Source organism: Rutidosis leptorrhynchoides, chromosome 4 (assembly GCF_046630445.1).
Source record: "Rutidosis leptorrhynchoides isolate AG116_Rl617_1_P2 chromosome 4, CSIRO_AGI_Rlap_v1, whole genome shotgun sequence".
Taxonomy (NCBI): domain Eukaryota; kingdom Viridiplantae; phylum Streptophyta; class Magnoliopsida; order Asterales; family Asteraceae; genus Rutidosis; species Rutidosis leptorrhynchoides.
Genome location: NC_092336.1, coordinates 517,244,027 through 517,265,237, shown reverse-complemented (window position 1 = coordinate 517,265,237; position 21,211 = coordinate 517,244,027). Strand labels below are relative to the sequence as shown.

General features: G+C 32.9%; 2 protein-coding genes across 2 annotated transcripts; both read right to left on the bottom strand.

Annotated features, from left to right (window-relative positions):
- Positions 1 to 15,347: 15,347 nt before the first annotated feature.
- Positions 15,348 to 15,683, bottom strand: LOC139842509 (secreted RxLR effector protein 161-like). Its single transcript, XM_071832640.1, has one exon. It carries the CDS (start codon positions 15,681 to 15,683, stop codon positions 15,348 to 15,350), a length of 336 nt encoding a protein of 111 aa, XP_071688741.1.
- Positions 15,684 to 18,572: 2,889 nt separating this feature from the next.
- LOC139842507 (uncharacterized) lies at positions 18,573 to 19,100 on the bottom strand. The gene has a single exon (XM_071832639.1). It carries the CDS (start codon positions 19,098 to 19,100, stop codon positions 18,573 to 18,575), a length of 528 nt encoding a protein of 175 aa, XP_071688740.1.
- Positions 19,101 to 21,211: the final 2,111 nt, after the last annotated feature.

Genomic DNA, 21,211 nt, shown 5'->3' with positions numbered 1-21,211 from the left:
CTTAATTTAGCAACAATTCATGACAAAAATCGGCCATAACCTGTTTATATCAAAAAGCCCCAAATTGCTCAAGAACACAAACCCTAGATTACTCAAAATTTGAAGTTTAAGGCTCCTAATCATGTTAAATAGCATCAATCTAGGTTATACAAGCATAATACATAAGCAATTTAAGCATAATTACACTAAAAAGCATCAAAATCGAATTGGGTATAAAATTGCTCAAGAACACTAATTTTTGGATTAAATGGTGTTTAGGTGTAGAAATTTACCGTTTTTCTTGAGTAATTCCTTGATAGCATCCTTCTCAACATGATTTTAGTAAAAGATTTGATGATTATCGGTCAAAAATTGCGAATTTGGTGTGTATTTTTCAGGTTTTTTCGGGTTATTTTCTCAGTTTTTGTGGTGTTAGGATGTTCAACTGATCAGTTTTGGCATTTTATTTTTTTCTGTATTTTGGTCCCTCCACGAGTCGCGGTGTTTGACCCTTCAAACTCCGCGAGTCGCGGAGTTTGTATTTTTTTTTTATTTTTTTTATAAAAACCTTAACTTATAAAACAATTAATTAATTAATTTTAAAATTTTGTTTCCCTTGTTATTTAGGACGAGGTCGTTTCGGATCGATGTCCTAGTCCGTCCTTCCACAAAATTTTAAAATTTGTCTTTTTGTAGCGATTGTTTTAAAAGCTAAGATTTTTGAGTTTTTTTTTTAAATGTTTTTGGCATACTTTAATTCAATAAGATTAAAAATAATGATAATAAAAGTTCTCGTCCATCCCTCGGGTAAAGCAATTTCGGTTCAATGACCTAGTCTTCAACTTACGACAAATTTTAAAAATCATATTTTTAACTTAATGAGATAAAGTAAATTTTTGTTTTTAAATTCACACCAAACTTAAAATAAAAATACATAAAATTCAAAATTAATATTAAAAATTCACACCAAACTTAATTTAAAAATTCATATTATAAAATCACACCAAACTTATATTATATTTTTCAAATATTTACAATTTTAAATATATTTTTTTACAAAGTTTACAATATTAATTTAAGATTTATATATTAATTTTTAAAAACATGGTAAAAATAAAATTAAAAATCTTTTTGGCTTTTTATCCCACTTTAATCAATCAAATATTATCAAAAATATGCGCCCCTCTTTTCGGTAAAGTAATTTCGGTTCCATGACCTAATTTAACTCATGACGAATTTTTGAAATATTTTGGGTTGATTGATTAAAGATAATTATACCTTAAGAATAAACGTTAAATTTCGCAGTGATGTAATAAATTTTTGTATGATATCAATAATTTCGGTCGCCAAACCTAATTTTATTCAATACCAATTTAATACTTTATAGCGAACAAATTAGCGTTTATTATCAAAAGGTTAAAAATAAAAATAAAAACAAAAAACTGTACAGACTTACCTGTGAGATAGTATTCTTAGTTATATGATCTATCCCATTCATAAGATAGTCGGTTTAATTGGTTTTCCATGGCTACATAGGCGTAACCTCGAGCATTCAGTGTTTTTTCTTCTAAACATATGAACAGTCCGTCTTTGCATAAAGTAACAAATTCGGTATTTGAATAGGTTTGATTATTTGAACATTTACCTCCATGTGACCATTTTCCGCATTTGTGACATCTTTCAAGGTGTCGTGCTCTTCTTTTCGCTGCGGATTTTGATTTTCCTTTACCAAATTATAACTTATTATCTTCGCATCTGGATTCTTTTCTTACTCCGTCCAATCTTTCTCTGATTACTGATACTATTTCACTCGGTAGTGTGTCATTATTACGTTTAGTGATCAAAGCGTGTAGCATTAGACCATGGTTTAGTTCACAGGCAGTCTTCATTTAGTAAAAACCTAAAAAAATAAAAATTCAGAATGGGGGGAGAAGACTAGTTCTTTAGGGTCTGCTAGGGAAAGACCATTCGGGTTCCATTTTCGAGAACTACACGAAAACAGAAAATCTAACTCTAACAGAAATACATATTATCCTTTAAAGACTTGATTCTCCCCATACTTAGTTAGCTGTGGTATCGAAATTGTGATTAGCTTCGTTGTTGATTTCCATTGGACTATCTATGTAATGTTTAACTCTGTGACCATTAACTTTAAATTCAATTCCATTTGAATTTATTAATTCTACTGTTCCGTATGGGAAAACTCTTTTGACTATGAATGGTCCAGACCATCTTGATTTCAATTTTTCAGGAAATAGCTTGAATCGTGAATTGAAAAGAAGAACTCTGGCTCCTTCTTTAAATTCTTTTAAACTTCTGATTCTTTTATCATGCCATTTCTTCGTTCTTTCTTTATAGATTAACGAATTTTCGTATGCTTCATGTCTTAATTCTTCTAATTCGTTTAGTTGACTTAATCGTAGACGTCCAGCTTCATGTAAATCAAGATTACATGTCTTCAAAGCCCAAAATGCTTTGTGTTCAATTTCTACTGGAAGATGACATGCTTTTCCATAAACAAGTCTAAAAGGTGTGGTTCCAATTGGAGTTTTGTAGGCTGTTCTAAAAGCCCAGAGTGCATCCTCCAATTTAATGGACCATTCCTTCGGATTTGATCCTACGGTTTTCTCTAGAATACGTTTTAAAGCTCGGTTGGTATTTTCAACTTGTCCACTTGTTTGTGGATGATATGCGGTGGAGATTTTATGAGTTACTCCATATCTTTTAAGAACTTTCTCAAGTTGATTATTACAGAAATGAGTTCCCCGATCACTTATTAAAGTTTTCGGTGTTCCAAACCTTGCAAAAAGACGTTTTAAAAAGTTGACTACAACTCGTGCATCATTAGTTGGGAGAGCTTGTGCTTCCGCCCATTTAGATACATAATCAATGGCTACGAGAATATAGAGGTTATTATGAGATTTTGAAAATGGACCCATAAAGTCAATACCCCAAATGTCAAATACTTCGCATACTTGAATGACATTTTGTGGCATTTCATTACGTTGACTTATTTTTCTGGCCCTTTGACATGTATCACAGGATTTGCAAAGAAGGTGTGCGTCTTTGTAAATTGTAGGCCAATAGAATCCAGTATCATAAACTTTTCTTGCTGTTAGTTGAGGCCCATAATGCCCTCTTGTTGGTCCTGTGTGACAATGGTTTAAAATTTTACTAGCTTCATCTTCGAATACACATCGGCGTATTATTCCATCGGGACAACTTTTAAACAGATGTGGATCTTCCCAGAAATAGTGTTTTATATCACTGAAGAATTTCTTTCGTTTTTGGTACGACAATCCTTTTTCAAGGAATCCGCAAACTAAGTAGTTTGCATAGTCTGCAAACCATGGGATTTCATTATAATCTATCTTCAATAGATATTCATCAGGAAAGTTGTCTTGTATGGCCGATTCATTTAGAACTTCTAATTCGGGATTTTCAAGACGAGAAAGATGATCAGCGGCGAGATTTTCTGCTCCTTTTTTATCTCGGATTTCAATATCGAACTCTTGTAAGAGTAAGATCCAACGGATTAATCTTGGTTTAGCATCTTGTTTCGAAAATAGGTATCTAAGAGCCGAATGGTCGGTATAGACCACCGTTTTAGCTAGAACGAGATATGATCGAAATTTGTCAAAAGCAAAGACAATAGCAAGGAGTTCTTTTTCAGTAGTTGTATAATTTGTTTGTGCTCCTTGTAACGTCTTACTAGCATAATATATAGGTTGAAATCGTTTTTCAATCCTTTGTCCTAAAACGGCTCCCATTGCAAAATCACTTGCATCGCACATTAGTTCAAATGGTAGATTCCAATTTGGTGTTATCATGATAGGCGCATTAGTGAGTTTCTCTTTAAGAATATTAAAAGATTTGATACATTCATCTGAAAAGATGAATGGAGCATCCTTTTCTAGAAGTTTATTCATAGGAGTGGCAATTTTAGAAAAATCTTTTATGAAACGTCGGTAAAAACCGGCATGCCCTAGAAAACTCCTAACTCCTCTAACATTGGTGGGATGTGGAAGTTTAGCAATTACATCTACTTTAGCTCTATCCACTTCAATTCCTTCCTTTGAAATTTTATGTCCAAGAACGATGTCTTCTTTAACCATAAAATGGCATTTCTCCCAATTAAGAACTAGATTTGATTGTTCGCATCTAATAAGCATTCGTTCCAGATTAACTAGACATGATTCAAATGTATCACCGAAGACTGAAAAGTCATCCATGAAAACTTCCATGCATTCTTCTATCATGTCGTGAAAAATCGCCATCATACACCTTTGAAAGGTTGCAGGGGCGTTGCAAAGTCCAAATGGCATGCGTTTGTAAGCAAAAGTACCATAAGGGCACGTGAATGTGGTTTTCTCTTGATCTTCGGGTGCTATTGGAATTTGAAAATATCCGGAAAATCCATCTAGAAAACAATAGTAACTATTTCCGGCTAATCTTTCCAACATTTGATCAATGAAAGGTAAGGGAAAGTGATCTTTTCTGGTGGCGTCATTTAATTTTCTATAATCAATACATACACGCCATGCTGTTACAGTCCTAGTAGGAATAAGCTCATTTTTTCATTTGTAATGACAGTCATGCCACCCTTCTTAGGCACGCATTGAACTGGGCTTACCCATGGACTATCAGAGATTGGATAAATTAGACCTGCGTCTAGCAGTTTAATAATCTCTTTCTTAACTACATCTTGCATATTAGGATTTAGTCTTCGTTGGCGTTGCACATACGTTTTATGACCTTCTTCCATAAGGATTTTATGTGTGCAATACGAAGGACTTATTCCTTTAATATCATGAATTTTCCATGCAATGGCTGGTTTATGAGCTTTCAACACAGAAATGAGTTGTGATTTCTCATTTTCAGTAAGAGAAGATGATATTATTACAGGTAATTCAGATTCACCATGTAAATAAGCGTATTCTAAATGGTTTGGAAGTGGCTTTAACTCTAATTTCGGAGGTTCTCCTATCGATGATTTATATCGATATCTGTCTTCTTCTTTTAGCATTTGAATTTCTTCTGTTGTTGGTTCATATCCATTAGCTATAAGTGTAGCTAACATTTCAGCTTCATCAATTGGTTCATTACCTTCTCCTAAAGAACATTCTCCTGTTCCTTGTAATTCTGGAAATTCTTCTAACAATTCTGCATGTGAATCTATAGTTTGAATATAATAACATGTATCATCTGCAGATTGCGGTTGTTGCATTGCTCTATCAACTGAAAAGGTAACACTCTCATCCTCTATACTTAGGGTCAGTTTCTTACCAAACACGTCTATCATTGCTTTAGCCGTGTTTAAGAATGGTCTTCCTAATATGAGAGGAACTTGAGAATCTTCTTCCATGTCCAGAACAACAAAATCTACTGGAAATACTAAAGTACCAACTTTAACTAGCATATTCTCCATTATCCCTCTAGGATATTTTATTGATCGATCGGCTAGTTGTATACTTATTCTAGTTGGTTTCAATTCTCCAAGGTCTAGTTTAGCGTATAGTGAATACGGCATTAAATTTATACTAGCACCTAAGTCTGCCAATGCTTCTATTGAACTAAGACTACCCAGAAAACATGGAATTGTGAAACTTCCTGGATCAGATAGTTTTTCTGGTATCTTATTCAACAGCACTGCTGAACAATTAGCATTCATAGTAACAGCCGAGAGTTCTTCCATTTTCTTTCTATTCGTGATCAGATCTTTCAAGAATTTAGCATATCTAGGCATTCCTGAAATCACATCAATGAAAGGAAGATTTACATTTATCTGTTTAAACATATCCAAGAATTTGGATTGCTCGACTTCAAGTTTCTCTTTCTTCATTTTACTCGGGTAAGGAAGTGGTGGTTGGTATGGTTTAACATAAGGTTTAGCCTTAACCGTGTTATCTTCATTAACCTTCTCAACTACCGGTTCTTTTTCCTTATCTTGATCAGGTTGTGGTTCTTGTGGAGTAGGAATAGCTTCATCAGAAGTTACAGGTATTTCAGGTGGTTTAAGTGTTGTACCACTTCTTGTGGTAATGGCTTTAGCTGTTTCATTTCGGGGGTTAGCATTTGTATCACTAGGTAGACTTCCCGGTTTTCTTTCACCTATTAACCTTGCTAGGTTACTTACTTCTTGTTCCAAGTTTTGAATAGAAGCTTATTGATTTCTAAATGCTTGAGCATTTTGTTCATTGGTTTGTTTTTGAGATGTGAAAAACTGCGTTTGAGTTTCAACTAGCTTCGTCATCATATCTTCTAAATTCGGCTTTTTATCATCGGGTTGTGGTGGTTTGTTTTGAAAATTAAGTCTTTGCTGATTGTAATTATTGTTGGACACTTGTTGATTGCTAGGACCTTGTTGGTTGTTGTATGGAACATTTCTGTTATAATTCTGGTTTTGATTGTAGATCGGTCTTGGCGGTTGATAATTATTCTGATAATTATTTCCAGGCCTTTGGTTTATGTATGAAATATTCTCTCTTTGTTCCATTGTTAATTCAATACTGAGACAATCTTTTGTCAAATGTGGTCCTCCACACTGCTCACAACTAATTCGTATTGAGTGAATATCCTTAGTCATCTTTTCCATTCGTCTCTCGACAGCATCTATCTTTGCGGAAATGGAATCTAAGTCATGGCTAGAATCGGCTCTAGCTGCTTTAGATGATCTAACGATATCTTTTTCTTGGTGCCACTCATGTGAGTGGGAAGCAGTGTTATCAATAATTTTGTAAGCATCAGTTTCGGTTTTCTTCATAATGGAACCACCAGCTGCTATATCTATGTCTTTCCTTGTGGTGATGTCGCATCCTTGGTAGAATATTTGTACTATTTGACAGGTGTCTAAACCATGTTGCGGACATCCTCTTAATAACTTTCCAAATCTTGTCCACGCCTCATATAGAGTTTCATTTGGCTTCTGTGTGAACGTAACAATTTCTCCTTGAAGTCTTACGGCTTTAGATGCCGGAAAGAATTGTTTAAGAAATTTTTCAACTAAAACGTCCCATGTATCAATCGCCCCTTCAGGTAACGATTCCAGCCAATCTTTGGCTTCTCCCTTTAAAGTCCAGGGAAATAACATGAGATATATCTGTTCATCCTCAACTTCTCTTATTTTAAATAGTGTGCAGATCCTATTAAAGGTACGAAGATGTTCATTTGGATTTTCCTTCGGTGCACCACTAAATTGGCATTGATTAGTCACCATGTGTAGAATTTGTCCTTTGATTTCATAATCTGGCGCATTAATGTCTGGATGAGTAATTGCGTGACCTTGGCCAGTGCGTTTAGCTCTCATTCGGTCTTCCATACTTAAAGGTTCCAGATTCTCCATAATTGAATTTGTTGAATCGGAATCACTAGAGAATTCTGATTTAATGGTTCGTTCCTCAACAATCTCTGTTTGAATGATTGGTGGTTCCGGAGGAAAGTTTAGTGGTTCAGGATCTATGAATCGTCCCTGAATATTCTCCGGATTCTCAATTGTGAGGTCGGGTTCAAAAAATGGATTATCGGAAATTTGAACTGGAGTACTTGGTCGACTGGATGACGATTCTAAAGAAAAATCAACGGCGGTAATATTTGCTAAATGTCTTGATCGAGTTACAGGTGGTGAACGTACAAAAGGTGGTGAACGTCTTGCTCGGTGCATTCACTGAATATCCTATTAGTTTTTAAAAGGAAAGAAAAATTATATAAGTTATCCAATTAATAGACTTTTCTGATTTTGCCCACGTTTCGAATAGCCAAAAGATGCAGCAGAGGGGCAGGATTCGTTTGGTCTCAATATAATTGAGGACTGTTTGGCTCCAATAACCTGGTCCACGTACAAATCCAACTATTACTACGAACCAGAAAATTTTGATGTCTATCAATTTAACCACTTAAAATAAATTTTCGTAATTTTAAGAAATTTAGATAAGAAGTAGAATAAAAATCTATGTCCTAAAACTAGAATAGCGAGAAATAAGAAAGAAAAAGAGTGCGTCGGAAAAAGGTCGAAAAATAAAAATAAGAAAGAAAAAAAAATGACTTATAGAACTTAAAAACACTCGACTAACCCAACCTTATTACTATCACTAACTTAAAATTATAATCGCAAATTGAGATTACTAATTGGAATGATAATTGATACATAGGTAAAAGGCGTCTAAAAATATTAAAGCTTACAAGTAAAACTATATCCCAAATGAAAATATCTTAAAAAGAGGTACTAAAACTTAAAAAGGCGTCACAAAATTCTAAGCACCTAAATCTTAGTCTAAAGAAAAAGCACTTAAGGAATTTTACGGCAAAGCCTAAAAATCTAGAAGTAAAAAAATAACTATGGCAAAAACTATATCTTAAAACTAAATACGAGCGAAAAATACAAATATTACGCTAAAATAATTAAAAAGGGACAAAATATAAAAATATACAAAAAGTTGTAAAAAGTACAATTTTTATAAAAATATTATTTTTATATTATTTATTTTATTAAACTATTAATTTTATATTTTAATTAAACTAATTTAACTAAATATATAAATTAAATAAAAAGAAACTTAAAACTAATTATAATAATAAGTAATTTAGGGTTAATAATAATAATAATTAATAATTACTCCGTAATTAATGCTGATTAGGGTTCCTGTGTGGCCCGTGTCAGACGGCTCCGCGAGTTGCGGTATTCGAAGCTGCAAAACTTCGCGAGTCGCGGGGTTCTTAAATTCAACTCTGGTACAGGATTTAATTCGACGTTTTTTTTATGTTTTTTTTCTGTTTTAAAAACTAAATAAAATACTTATATAAAAAAAACTTATATTTAAAAACTAAAATAAAAATAGAACTACTAAATAATTTTATAAATAAAAATCTTAAAACTAGATTTATATATATATATATATATATATATATATATATATATTTTTTTTTTTCGGTTTTTGATTTTATATTTTAAATAAACACAAACTATTTAAATAAAACTTATAATTTTTATAAAATAAAAATAAAGAAACTTTATAAAACTTAAATATTTAACAAAATCTTAAAAATATTTATATTTTTGTTTTTCTTTTTATATTTTCGAATAATTAAAAACGTATTTTTACAAAAGCGAATTTTAATAAAAGTAAACTAAAAATAAAAATCTTTTTTTTTTAAATTTAGCGTTACGCTTCCGGCTTTTAAGTTTGATTGTCCCCGGCAGTGGCGCCAAAAACTATACTTGATGTTATGCGAGGTGTATATAAAATAGCTTTATATTTTTACTAGGAAAAGCGATACAAATTACACAAGTTTAATTATTTATTTACAAATGGGATATACTTAAACCTTGCTACAACACTATAGGCAGTGTACCTAATCGTAGAGTAGTGTAGTTTTTAGTAAGTCCGGTTCGTTTCACAGAGAAAATCTTTAAACAAAGCTTAACGCTATATTAGTTTACTTTTATAAAAATACAAATATATATATATAAGTAATATTATTATTATAAAAGGGAGGTTTTACCGTTTAATGACCGGTTTGTCGATTTTAAAACTTTAGTCGCAGTTAAAACCAAATGTAAAATAATAAATAAATACAAGACTTGCGATTAAAATAAACTTGCGATAAAATAAACTTGCGATAATGAAATTGCGAATAATAAAAGTGCGATAAAATAAACTTGCGATAATTAAAAAGTACGATAATTAAAAATGCAATTAAATACAATAACAATAAAAATGCGATAATTAGAAGTGCAATTAAATATAAAATAAAGAAAATTAAATATGAAATAAAAGAATTATGCTTATTTAAACTTCCGTAATCATGATGTTTGACGTGTTGATTTTAGTTTTATGCCCATGGGTTAATTGTCCTTTGTCCTGGATTATTTAATATGTCCGTCTGGTTTTTGTCCATAACAGTCCATCAGTCATAAATATAAAGTGCGAGTGTCCTCGTCAAATTATCCTTATACCCGAAGTTAAATATTCCAACTAATTGGGGACTTAAACTGTAACAAGATTTTAATACTTTGTTTAATAATTACACCAGGATGTCGACTGAGTGTAACCCAAGGTTTTAATACTTTGTTAACAATTATGCCAAGTGTCATTGTACATAATTTCACCCCTGTTTTAATAATTCTAGTGGCTATTAATCCATTCCCGTGTCCGGTTAAATGAACGATTATTCGTACATATAAATATCCCGCCCATCGTGTCCGATCGAGTGTAAATGGTTATTTATAGGGACGCCCAATTGTAAATCTTTATATTAAAATTAACAAACTATTATTTAGTTAAACAAATATAAAGCCCATTAATAGCCCATAGTCTAATTTCCACAAGTGTCGTTCTTTTGTCCAAACCCCAATTATGGTACAAAGCCCAATTACCCAATTTTAGTAATTAGCCCAACATCATGATTACTTTGGATTAAATAAGCATAATAATAACTTAGCTACGAGACATTAATGTAAAAAGGTTGAACATAACTTACAATGATTAAAAATAGCGTAGCGTTACACGGACAGAATTTCGACTTACACCCTTACAACCTTCGCTAACATACCCTTATTATTAGGATTAAAATTAAAATTAAAATTAAAATATAAATTATAAATAAATATTACGTATAGATAGATGGATGGATATATATTCGATAAAAATGATCAGAATTCGTTGGGTTTTATAGGGACTTTCGTATTTGGCTGCTCCGCGAGTCGCGGCATTTTTGGCCTCCATACTCCGCAACTCGCGGAGTTCGTAATTCTAGCTCACAAAGGTTTGGAGCCTTTCTTGCCGACGGTTTATAATATATTATATAATATATAAATAATTATAAGAATTATTTAAATATTATATTATATTTATGTGCATAGTTGACTTGTAATTTTTAGTCCGTTGCGTCGAGCGTTGAGAGTTGGCTCTGGTCCCGGTTCCGGATTTTCGAACGTCCTTGCGAATAATTTAATATCTTGTACTTTGCGTTTTGAATCTTGTACTCTTGTAATTTCGAGACGTTTCTTATCAATAATTGGAACCACTTTGATTGTATTTTGTACTTTTGAGCTTTTTGGTCGTTTGCGTCTTCAATTCGTCGAATCTGTCTTTTGTCTTCACCTTTTAATATTTAAACGAATATCACTTGTAAATAGAACAATTGCAACTAAAAGCTTGTCTTTCTTGGGGAATAATGCTATGAAATATATGTTCGTTTTTAGCATTATCAGTATGTTGCTTGATCGCCGGGATGGCGAACTCTTCCTAATAATTGGAAAGGGGGAGATTTGTTGGGTTTTAATTGTTTCCATTTATGTGGAAGTTATCCAAGCCCAAGCCCAACAAAATTAGGCCCAATGGTTGTTTGACTTGGTCAACCATCAGAGGCATCTTAATTCAAATCAAGTGCAGCTGTATTCAATTGATATGAGAGAGAGAGATCAGATAGAGATCAAGAAAAAGAGTGAAAAACACATTTCCCGTCTACAGTGACAGCAGGCCAGAAAAGAGACGATCCCCGGAGATCCGACCGTTGAATCTTCACGATATTTGGGCTGTGTCTTCCTGACATCAGTGCCAACATTTTAAACCGTTGAAATCGTAAAAAAAATTCCTGTAGCTCGAGATTTTGCTGCTGGAACAGAGGGCAGTTTATTGGTAGTGTTGTTCATCTTTTGTCTTTAATTTCTTCATATACTTGTTGATTATTGTTGTTCAAGAGTATGATGATGTTGTATACCTCTAGTTGAGCTAGAGAAGGATTATTGTATTGCTCTCTTGTTGATGATAGTAGAATTTAAGTGGCTTACGAGTCCCGTGGTTTTTACTCTCGATTTTGAGAGGTTTTCCACGTAAAAAGTCTCGTGTGTATTGTGTGTGCTTAGTTATTTTGTATTTTCTGAATTAGGACAGAATTGGGGCTGATTTGTGGTGATTGTGGTATACCTTATTTGTTAGTTTCCTCACGGGTTCATACGGGTCGGGAAATGCTTGTCAAACGGGTTTGTTTCCGCTTTGTAGTTTGCCCGTTGTGATTATTTTCCCATCAGTTTGTAGGCTCGGTTGTTTAGTTTTTCTTCATAGTTGTGGTTGTTATTTAGTGTTTTGGGCGTTCTTTTTGTTGTTGTTGGTCCCTTGTTCCCCGTTTGTTTGGTATGCTTGATGGCGCAGCTTGCCTTTTGTTTGTTTCGTCTAGGTTGTTTTGTTTTTATGTGTATTATCTAAGTGTGATGTTGGTCCACAATCAACAACCTAGAACGTTTATATAAGATCAATTGAATAGAATAACAAAAAGTTATAAAGTACGGAATCAATTGAACTTCATCAATTAAATTGACACAAAGAGAATGAAACAATAGAGAATAAAATTGTTATTGAATTGACGAATTGGAATGAATTACGTATTCCCTATTTATAGATTTGAGAAACAAGCTTCTCAAATCTTATCGAATCTATTCCAAAACAAACGTGGCAAAATAAAAGGAAACTAAATAATTCATATCTTTTCAATTATCTTCTCCTAGAAATCAGAGATATTCGTTTTGATGAAATCTCTTCAATCTTATCTTCATTTATTTCACACGTATTTGATTTGATCTTAATCTATGTTCAGCACCAATAGAATCTTTATTTCTTGTTGAGCAGAGTCTGTGTTCTTCAATCTTCCAGACTCTAAATATTACAGACTTTAAATTTACAGATTCAAATAATACAGACTCAAAATACTTTTTAGCTAAAGACTTCTTTGACTCATCAGATAAAATTCCTAACATGTGAGCTATGTTGGTTGTTGTCCATGGTTGCAAAAAACGAAATTGAGAGGTAATTGAGTTTCGTAGTTCATTGAGCAAGTCTGAAAACGCAATTTGTGAGGGTTAAAGTGTGATTGCCGGTTGGTCTATATTCCCGCCCCAACTTTGTATTTCACTTTCTCAGATCAACACACGTGTCTTTCAATCCATTTATCCGTTTTTATGGTTTTACTGTATCTAGCAAGAAAACAAAAATGTTAAAACAAGATAGAAAATTACATGTAACAAATCTTTGGATTAGATAAAAGAAAACCCATTTATAAAGTCTTCAAAAATAACAGCTAGAAGAAAAGGCTCATATTTCAACCCAATTTCCGTTTCTTTATTCTGATTTATCTAATTAAATGAGGAAAGATTATTAAAAAAGATAGGACAATTACATGTAACAAATCTTTGGATTACATAAAAAAAACCCAAATATAAATTTACTAACTTTCTGCAAAATAACAAGTAGATGAAAGAGTTAGTTTTCGATTCAACTTCATTCCTAACACTGAAATTTATCTTACTGAATGAAGAAATTGTAGGGGTTTGTATGATTTTTCATAAAACTATTTATCAGCGGAAGCATGTACAACAATTTTAAACCTTTCAAAAACTCTCCACCAAGAATCCAATTGCATGTTGTTAATAAAACTAAATAATAAATAGTGAGTTTAAAGACTACAACCTTTGAAGACTTTGAACTTGAGAAGTTATGGATGCTAAGAACACCAAGAAGCCAATGTAGCCTTCCTCTATCGGTAATCCACATGAAAACAAACTTCCAATATCAACCAGATGCTAGTCCTTTATACCCTTGAAAACAAGTATAAGAAACAATCTTTCTTATTTCTTATTTTCTAAAACTATCTTGTTTTAGTAACTCTTTCAACTTGAAAGAAAACTTAGAATCTTTTGTAAGTAACTAAAAGAACATGTTTGATAATACTTGCAAAAAATGTTCTCATACAAAAAATGAACAAGTATACGTATGTTTTTCTTTTATTTTAAAGAAAACCACAACCAAGCCATCATGATTCATCATTTCACTTTTTCTTTTCTTCCACCAATTAGTGTAAGTTCATAATGACTTCCATTATAAGTCTATAATGCACATTTATTTATTAAACAAATTGAATAAAACAATGTGTATGGATAGCTTTTAATAATATCTCTTTGATAATGTATACTTGTACATTTTATATAAATTACAAGATAGAAACAAGTAACAAAGTTTACTTGCTATCCTACACATAGACATCTCTATACATATGTATGTATATTAGTTTTATACACTTGTGATATTATTTATCCAATCAAATAACAATGTCACAATATGTATAATAGGGATGAAAATATTCAAATCATATTCAAATATGTAATTGATAGTTATTTGCTAATTGTGTGTGACCCTATAGGTTCAAATGTTATTAGTAGTGTAGACATAAGTTGTACCTTGGGCATTAATAACCAACAATCTCCCACTTGCACAAGATTCAACATATGTCAACACAGACAGTGGTAAAGGTCTAGCAACATGCCACTGCCCCTAACAACACATGAAAAATGTCATTCCGAGCATCTATTGATATTTAAGTTAAAACTTCAAATCAATATATAGGTAAGGTATCAGTTATCCCTTTGTTACTGACATCACGTTGAGCATGAGACATGGATAGCAATCAATCTCATATTTAGCTCATACATTATGTTACTCGATCAAGATTGAAAATGATAAAACAAACACCATTGAATACATCAATATAGTTTGAGCGTGGCCACGCATCTTAATCAATTTAAATCATCGAGGGGCCTATAGATGTCAATCTCTCATCCAGATGAGAGGAACAAATCCCGTCTAGACTACACACGTCTCTCATGTGTCTCATATTATACTTAACAATAGCTTTTATGATTGATTGGCTAAAGAACAATGTTTGACTATGTCAAAGTATAACAATACTCACACTTAAGACCCAATATGTATCTACAGTCTAAGGATATAAAGATATTACCATTTTCAAGAATCACTTATGACATCGATCCATGAAGTGATCTTGAAAGCGGGTCATGTCCAATGTTTATTCTCTAATAAACATATGTGAATTTGGTTGCAACTCCCTTGCTCTACTTTCATCTTCATGAAAGTCAATCAACTTATTCACATTAGTCTTAAATCACAACTATTCCCATAGTTGTGATCGACTATGGACGTTTTTGAATAACGGGGTTATTCAAGGATTTAAACATACAAATAAAGAACACAACAATTATCAATGAGTATGATTATCTCCAAATACATCATATCATTTAATATAAATGTTGCATAAATGTTCCAAAATATCATAATACTAAATTACAAATCATTCCAATCATTAACATTACGAAGCCCTATGCACCGAGCATGACCCTCGTGTTTTGATTGTGCCAAAGCCTTTGTAAAAGGATCAGCAAGGTTTTGATCTGTGTGAACTTTGCGAATACAAACATCTCCGTCTCCCACTATGTGTCGTATATAGTGGAATCTCCTAAGGATATGTTTGGTGCTGTGATGCGATCTAGGTTCTTTTGCTTGAGCAATAGCACCATTGTTGTCTCAAAATATTTCTATGGGGTCTTCTATGCTTGGCATCACCCCTAAATCAGCAATGAACTTTTTCATCCATGCAGCCTTTTGTGATGCCTCCAATGCAGCAATGTATTCAGCTTCTGTAGTAGATTTTGCAACTACTTTCTGCTTAGAACTTTTCCAAGTTATAGCTCCTCCATTCAAGATAAAGACATATCCAGATTGTGATCGTGAATCATCTCTATCAGTTTGGAAGCTAGCATATGTGTAGCACTTTACAGTAAGATCTTCTTCCACACCACCATAAATCAAGAACATATCTTTAGTCCTTCTCAAGTACTTTAGGATGTTCTTGACAGCCATCCAGTGGCTTTCACCTGGATTTTATTGGTATCTACTCGTCATGCTCAAAGCATACGATACATCTGGTCTTGTGCATAACATGGCATACATAATGGATCCAATTGCAGAAGCATATGAAGTTCCATTCATTCGTCTAAGCTCATCATTTGTGCTAGGACTTTGAGACTTGCTCAATATTGTACCATGTGACATTGGCAAAAATCCGCGTTTGGAATTTTGCATCTTGAATCTTTTTAGAATCTTTACAATATATGCACTTTGGCTCAAACCGATTAGCCGCTTTGATCTATCTCTATGAATTTTTATTCCTAGAATATAAGCAGCATCGCTAAGGTCATTCATTTGAAAACACTTTCCAAGCCAAGACTTTACCTTTTGTAAAGTTGGAATGTTATTTCCAATAAGTAGTATATCATCTACATATAAGATTAAAAATACTACTATGCTCCCACTAGCCCTTTTGTAAACACATGGCTCATCTTCATTTTGGATAAAATCAAACTCTTTTATTTTCTCGTCAAAACGAAGATTCCAGCTTCTAGATGCTTGCTTTAATCCGTAAATGGCTCTTTTAAGCTTAAACACTTTATTAGGATACTTAGGATTTACAAAACCTTCTGGTTGTTCCATATAGACAACTTCACTTAAGTGTCCATTAAGGAATGCGGTTTTGACATCCATTTGCCATATCTCATAGTCATAATATGCGGCTATGGCGATGAGTATTCTAATTGATTTTAGCATGGCTACTGGAGAGAAAGTTTCGTCATAGTCAGCACCATGAGTTTGAGTGAAACCTTTCACCACTAGTCTTGCCTTAAATGTATGTACATTTCCGTCCATATCGGTTTTCTTCTTGAAAATTCATTTGCTCCCAACAGCCTTGCTATCAGGAGGTAGATCAACTAAGTCCCATACTTCGTTGTCATACATGGACTGCATCTCATCATTCATGGCTTCATGCCATTTCTTAGATTCAGGATCTAATGTAGCATCTTTGTAGTTAGTGGGCTCACTTTCATCCACCAAGACAATTTCATTATATCTTTCGGGGCTTTGACGAGGTCTACTAGATCTACGAATGTCTTGTGTTATTTCAGGTTCCTGAGCAACCAATTGTTCAGGTTCTTCAACAGTTTGTTGATAGCTAGTGACAACCTTAGGTGTGATATTTTGTGGTTCTTGAATTTCTTCAAGTTTTACATTACTCCCACTTGCTTTATTTAATAGAAACTCTTTTTCTAGAAAAGTAGCGTGTCTAGAAACAAACACTTTGTTCTCGGTAGGATTGTAGAAATAATATCCCATAGAATCCTTTGGATATCCCACAAAAATGCATTTGATAGATCTGGGATCAAGTTTGTTGAAAGTTTCTTGTCGAACATGAGCTTCGCAACCCCAAACTTTCAAATAAGATAAATTTGGAACTTTTCCATGCCATAACTCGTATGGTGTCTTATTAACCTTTTTGGTTGGTACCATATTTAATATGCGAGCAACAGATAATAAGGCATAGGTCCAGAAGGATGGAGGAAGTGAAGTATGATTCATCATAGATCGAACCATATCAAGTAGGGTTCGATTCCTCCTCTCAGAAACACCATTATGTTGTGGTGTTCCGGGTGGAGTGCATTGTGAAATAATTCCACAATTCTTTAGATGATCGTCAAACTCTTGACACAAGTACTCACCTCCTCGATCCGATCGAAGAACTTTTATCGTTTTGCCTAGCTGATTTTGAACCTCACTTTGAAACATTTTGAACGTTTCAAATGCCTCATGTTTATGTTTCAATAAGTAAACATAACCAAATCTACTGAAATCATCAGTAAATGTAATGAAGTATCTTTCACCATTTCTTGACATAGTTCTAAAAGGACCGCATACATCGGTATGTATAAGTCCCAAAAGATCCTTTGCTCTTTCTCCAGAACCGGAGAAAGGTGCCTTTTTCATCTTCCCGCTTAAACAAGATTCACATACATCAAATGACTCAGAGTTAGTTGATTTTAAAATTCCATCAGATTGGAGTTTGGTTATGCGTTTCTTGTTTATGTGATCAAGACGACAATGCCATAGATAAGTTTGATTCAAGTCATGCTTGAATCTTTTGGTGTTTATGTTATACATAGAACTATTATTGGATGAATCTTGTATGTCAACTTCATATATGCCATTGTGAGGCCGTGCCTCAAAATAAAAAACATCTTTATTGAAAACTGAAATATTACCATTAGGAAAAGCATACGAGTAACCAGATTCATACAAACGTGCAGCTGAAATAATGTTCCAAGTTAGACTAGGGACATAATAACAATTATTTAATATTAAATACAGGCCATTTGGTAATAAAAGTTCATAAGTGCCTATTCCTACGACCGCAACATGTGCTCCATTGCCAACATGCAATACCAAATCGCCTGGTTTCAGCTTCTTAATCTTTCTTAGTCCCTGCACATTATTACAAATGTGAGTTCCACAACCAGTATCAAATACCCATGAATTACTAGAGAAAGCAAATAGTTCTATCATATAGATACCTGATGTGCTAGCATTGCTAGCCTTTGTCTTCTTCAGCTCTGCAAGGTAAGTCAGGCATTTTCGCTTCCAATGACCAATTTCTCCACAATGGAAACAAGTGGCATCTTTGGCAGGTTTTTCTTTCTTCTTGACAGAATCCTTTGGGACAAACTTTTTGCCTTTGTAGTTGCCCTGACTCTTAGGTTTGCCTTTACCTTTGCCTTTGGCTTGTGGCTTCTTGATTTTTCCTTCCCGAATCATGAGGACTTCAGAGGTTTTGGATGGAATATTCTTCTCTGCAGTCTTAAGCATTAAATGCAACTCCGAGATAGATTTCTCCAAATTGTTCATATTATAGTTCAAGATGAACTAGTCATATGACTTTGATAGTGAGTTGAGGATCAAGTCTATTGCCAACTCAGGACCAATGGAAGATCCAAGCCTCTCAAGTTGATCTATGTAGCTCTTCATTTTTAGAACATAAGAGCTTACAGATGTCCCCTCTGTCATCTTGCATGCGTGTAACGCTCTGACAGTTTCAAAGCGTTGTTGCCTAGCTTGTTGCTGGAACATTTCCTTTAGCTGCTTAAGCATCTCAAAGGCATCATGATGTTCCAGGTCCTTTTGCAAGTCTGGAATCATGGTGGCTAACATGAGGCATGCTACCTCTGTGGAGTCATCCATATGCTTAGTCCAAGCATCTCGGATGCTCTTAGTGGCATTAGCAGGGGGTTCCTCGGGAACGGGTCCATCAAGTATATACGACTTCTTTTCGACTTTGAGAATAATTCTCAAATTACGATACCAGTCTAAGAAGTTCGTATCATTGAGTTTTTCCTTCTCTAAGACAGATCTTAGAGAAAGGTGATGAACGGGTGTAGTTTCATTGGGTGACATCTACAAAATTAACAAAGTTCTTTTAGTATTTTAATATTTGATCCTTTAATAATTGATTACCCTAACTTTCTTATGAAAAATTAGTTTGTTAAAGGCTAGAATCCAAGTTACATATAACCTTGAGTGGTTGGCTGATGCTCTCCACTAAGTTTAAATTAACAAGGTAGGTAACGATTACCAATTGCAAGTCTAATACAATTTCTATATCTTAATGGGATCATTAACAACAATTGTCAACTGGTATGCTTAATCTCATCTATGCCTTGGGCATCTTGTGTTTGGCTGATGCTCTCTCCACAAGAAGCACCAATTAAGTTGTCCTATTTAAAACTTATGATGTTCGGCCCAAGACTGTCATAGGAATCGCGAAACACCATCTCGGTAATCACAAGACGACCGTGGTGGTTGGCTGATGCTCTCTCCACAACGACGTACAAATGACAAGCGAGTGTCTTAAAAAGTGAAGCGACCCGTCCTAATCTATCCGGACGAAGTCCATATCGATTATAAATGATTCATAATAGTTGATTACATCACGAGGTACTTGACCTCTATATGATACATTTTACAAACATTGCATTCGTTTTTGAAAAGACAATCTTTCATTACATCAAAAGTTGACGGCAGGCATACCATTTCATAATATATCTAACTATAATTGACTTAATAATAATCTTGATGAACGCAATGACTCGAATGCAACGTCTTTTGAAATATGTCATGAATGACTCCAAGTAATATTTCTAAAATGAGCAAATGCACAGCGGAAGATTTCTTTCGTACCTGAGAATAAACATGCTTTAAAGTGTCAACCAAAAAGTTGGTGAGTTCATTAGTTTATCATAAATAATCATTTCATAAATTTTAATAGACCACAAGATTTCATATTTCCATTTCTCATAAACATACGTCCCATGCATAGAGACAAAAATATCATTCATATGGATTGAACACCTGGTAACCGACATTAACAAGATGCATATAAGAATATCCCCTATCATTCCGGGAAATCCTTCGGACATGATAAAAACGAAATCGAAGTACTAAAGAATCCGGTACTTTGGATGGGGTTCGTTAGGCCCAATAGATCTATCTTTAGGATTCGCGTCAATTAGTAGATCGGTTTACTAATTCTTAGGTTACCAAGCAAAAAGGGGCATATTCGGCTTCGATCATTCAACCATATAATGTAGTTTCGATTACTTGTGTCTATTTTGTAAAACATTTATAAAAATTGCGCATGTATTCTCAGCCCAAAAATATAAAGGGTAAAAAGACAAATGAAACTCACCTAATGTATTTTGTAGTAAAAATACATATGACAACATTGAACAAGTATAGGGTTGTCCTCGGATTCACGAACCTATATCAATTATATATATATTAAAACATGTAATTGATATCTCAAAATTTCATTTATTAATATATATTATTTATACTAATTTTGTAGGTATATAAGATTTATACTAGATTTTATTTTAAGAATACATACTTTATTTTATATCTTAAATTATATGTTGTATGTATTTATGTTGTATATGTATTTAAAGTGATTAATATAGTTATTTTCATATCTATATATATTTAGCATTATATTGAAAATATATAATTTGTTGTATGTAAGTTTTTATATATGAAATGTTAATATGATTTATATATAGAATATTAATATATATATGTAAATAATATGTTTTATGTACAAAATATTTATTTGTCTAAAAATGATAGTTTTGATATTACCGATTTACTACTAATATTAATAATAACTTTATTAAAATGATAATATTAATAATACTAATGATATTATTAACAACGATACTTTTGTTTAATAATAATACTAATTATATTAATAGTTACAAAAGTGATACTAATACTAAAATAATGATAACTTGTATTATTTTCATATTAGTAATCCTAATCATAAAGATAATAATAATAATACAACTATTAGTGATAATAATAATAATAAGTATAATATTTGTACTATTAACAATAACAATCATTAATAATAATAACATCAGTAATACCTATCATATTTATAATAATAATGATAATAATAATTACAATTGTGATGATACTACTAATATTAATGAGAGATATATTATATTTCA

Excerpts from the sequence above, each read along its gene's own strand:
- LOC139842509 (XM_071832640.1), bottom strand. The coding sequence starts at position 15,683 with ATGGCTGTCAAGAACATCCTAAAGTACTTGAGAAGGACTAAAGATATG.
- LOC139842507 (XM_071832639.1), bottom strand. The coding sequence starts at position 19,100 with ATGTCACCCAATGAAACTACACCCGTTCATCACCTTTCTCTAAGATCT.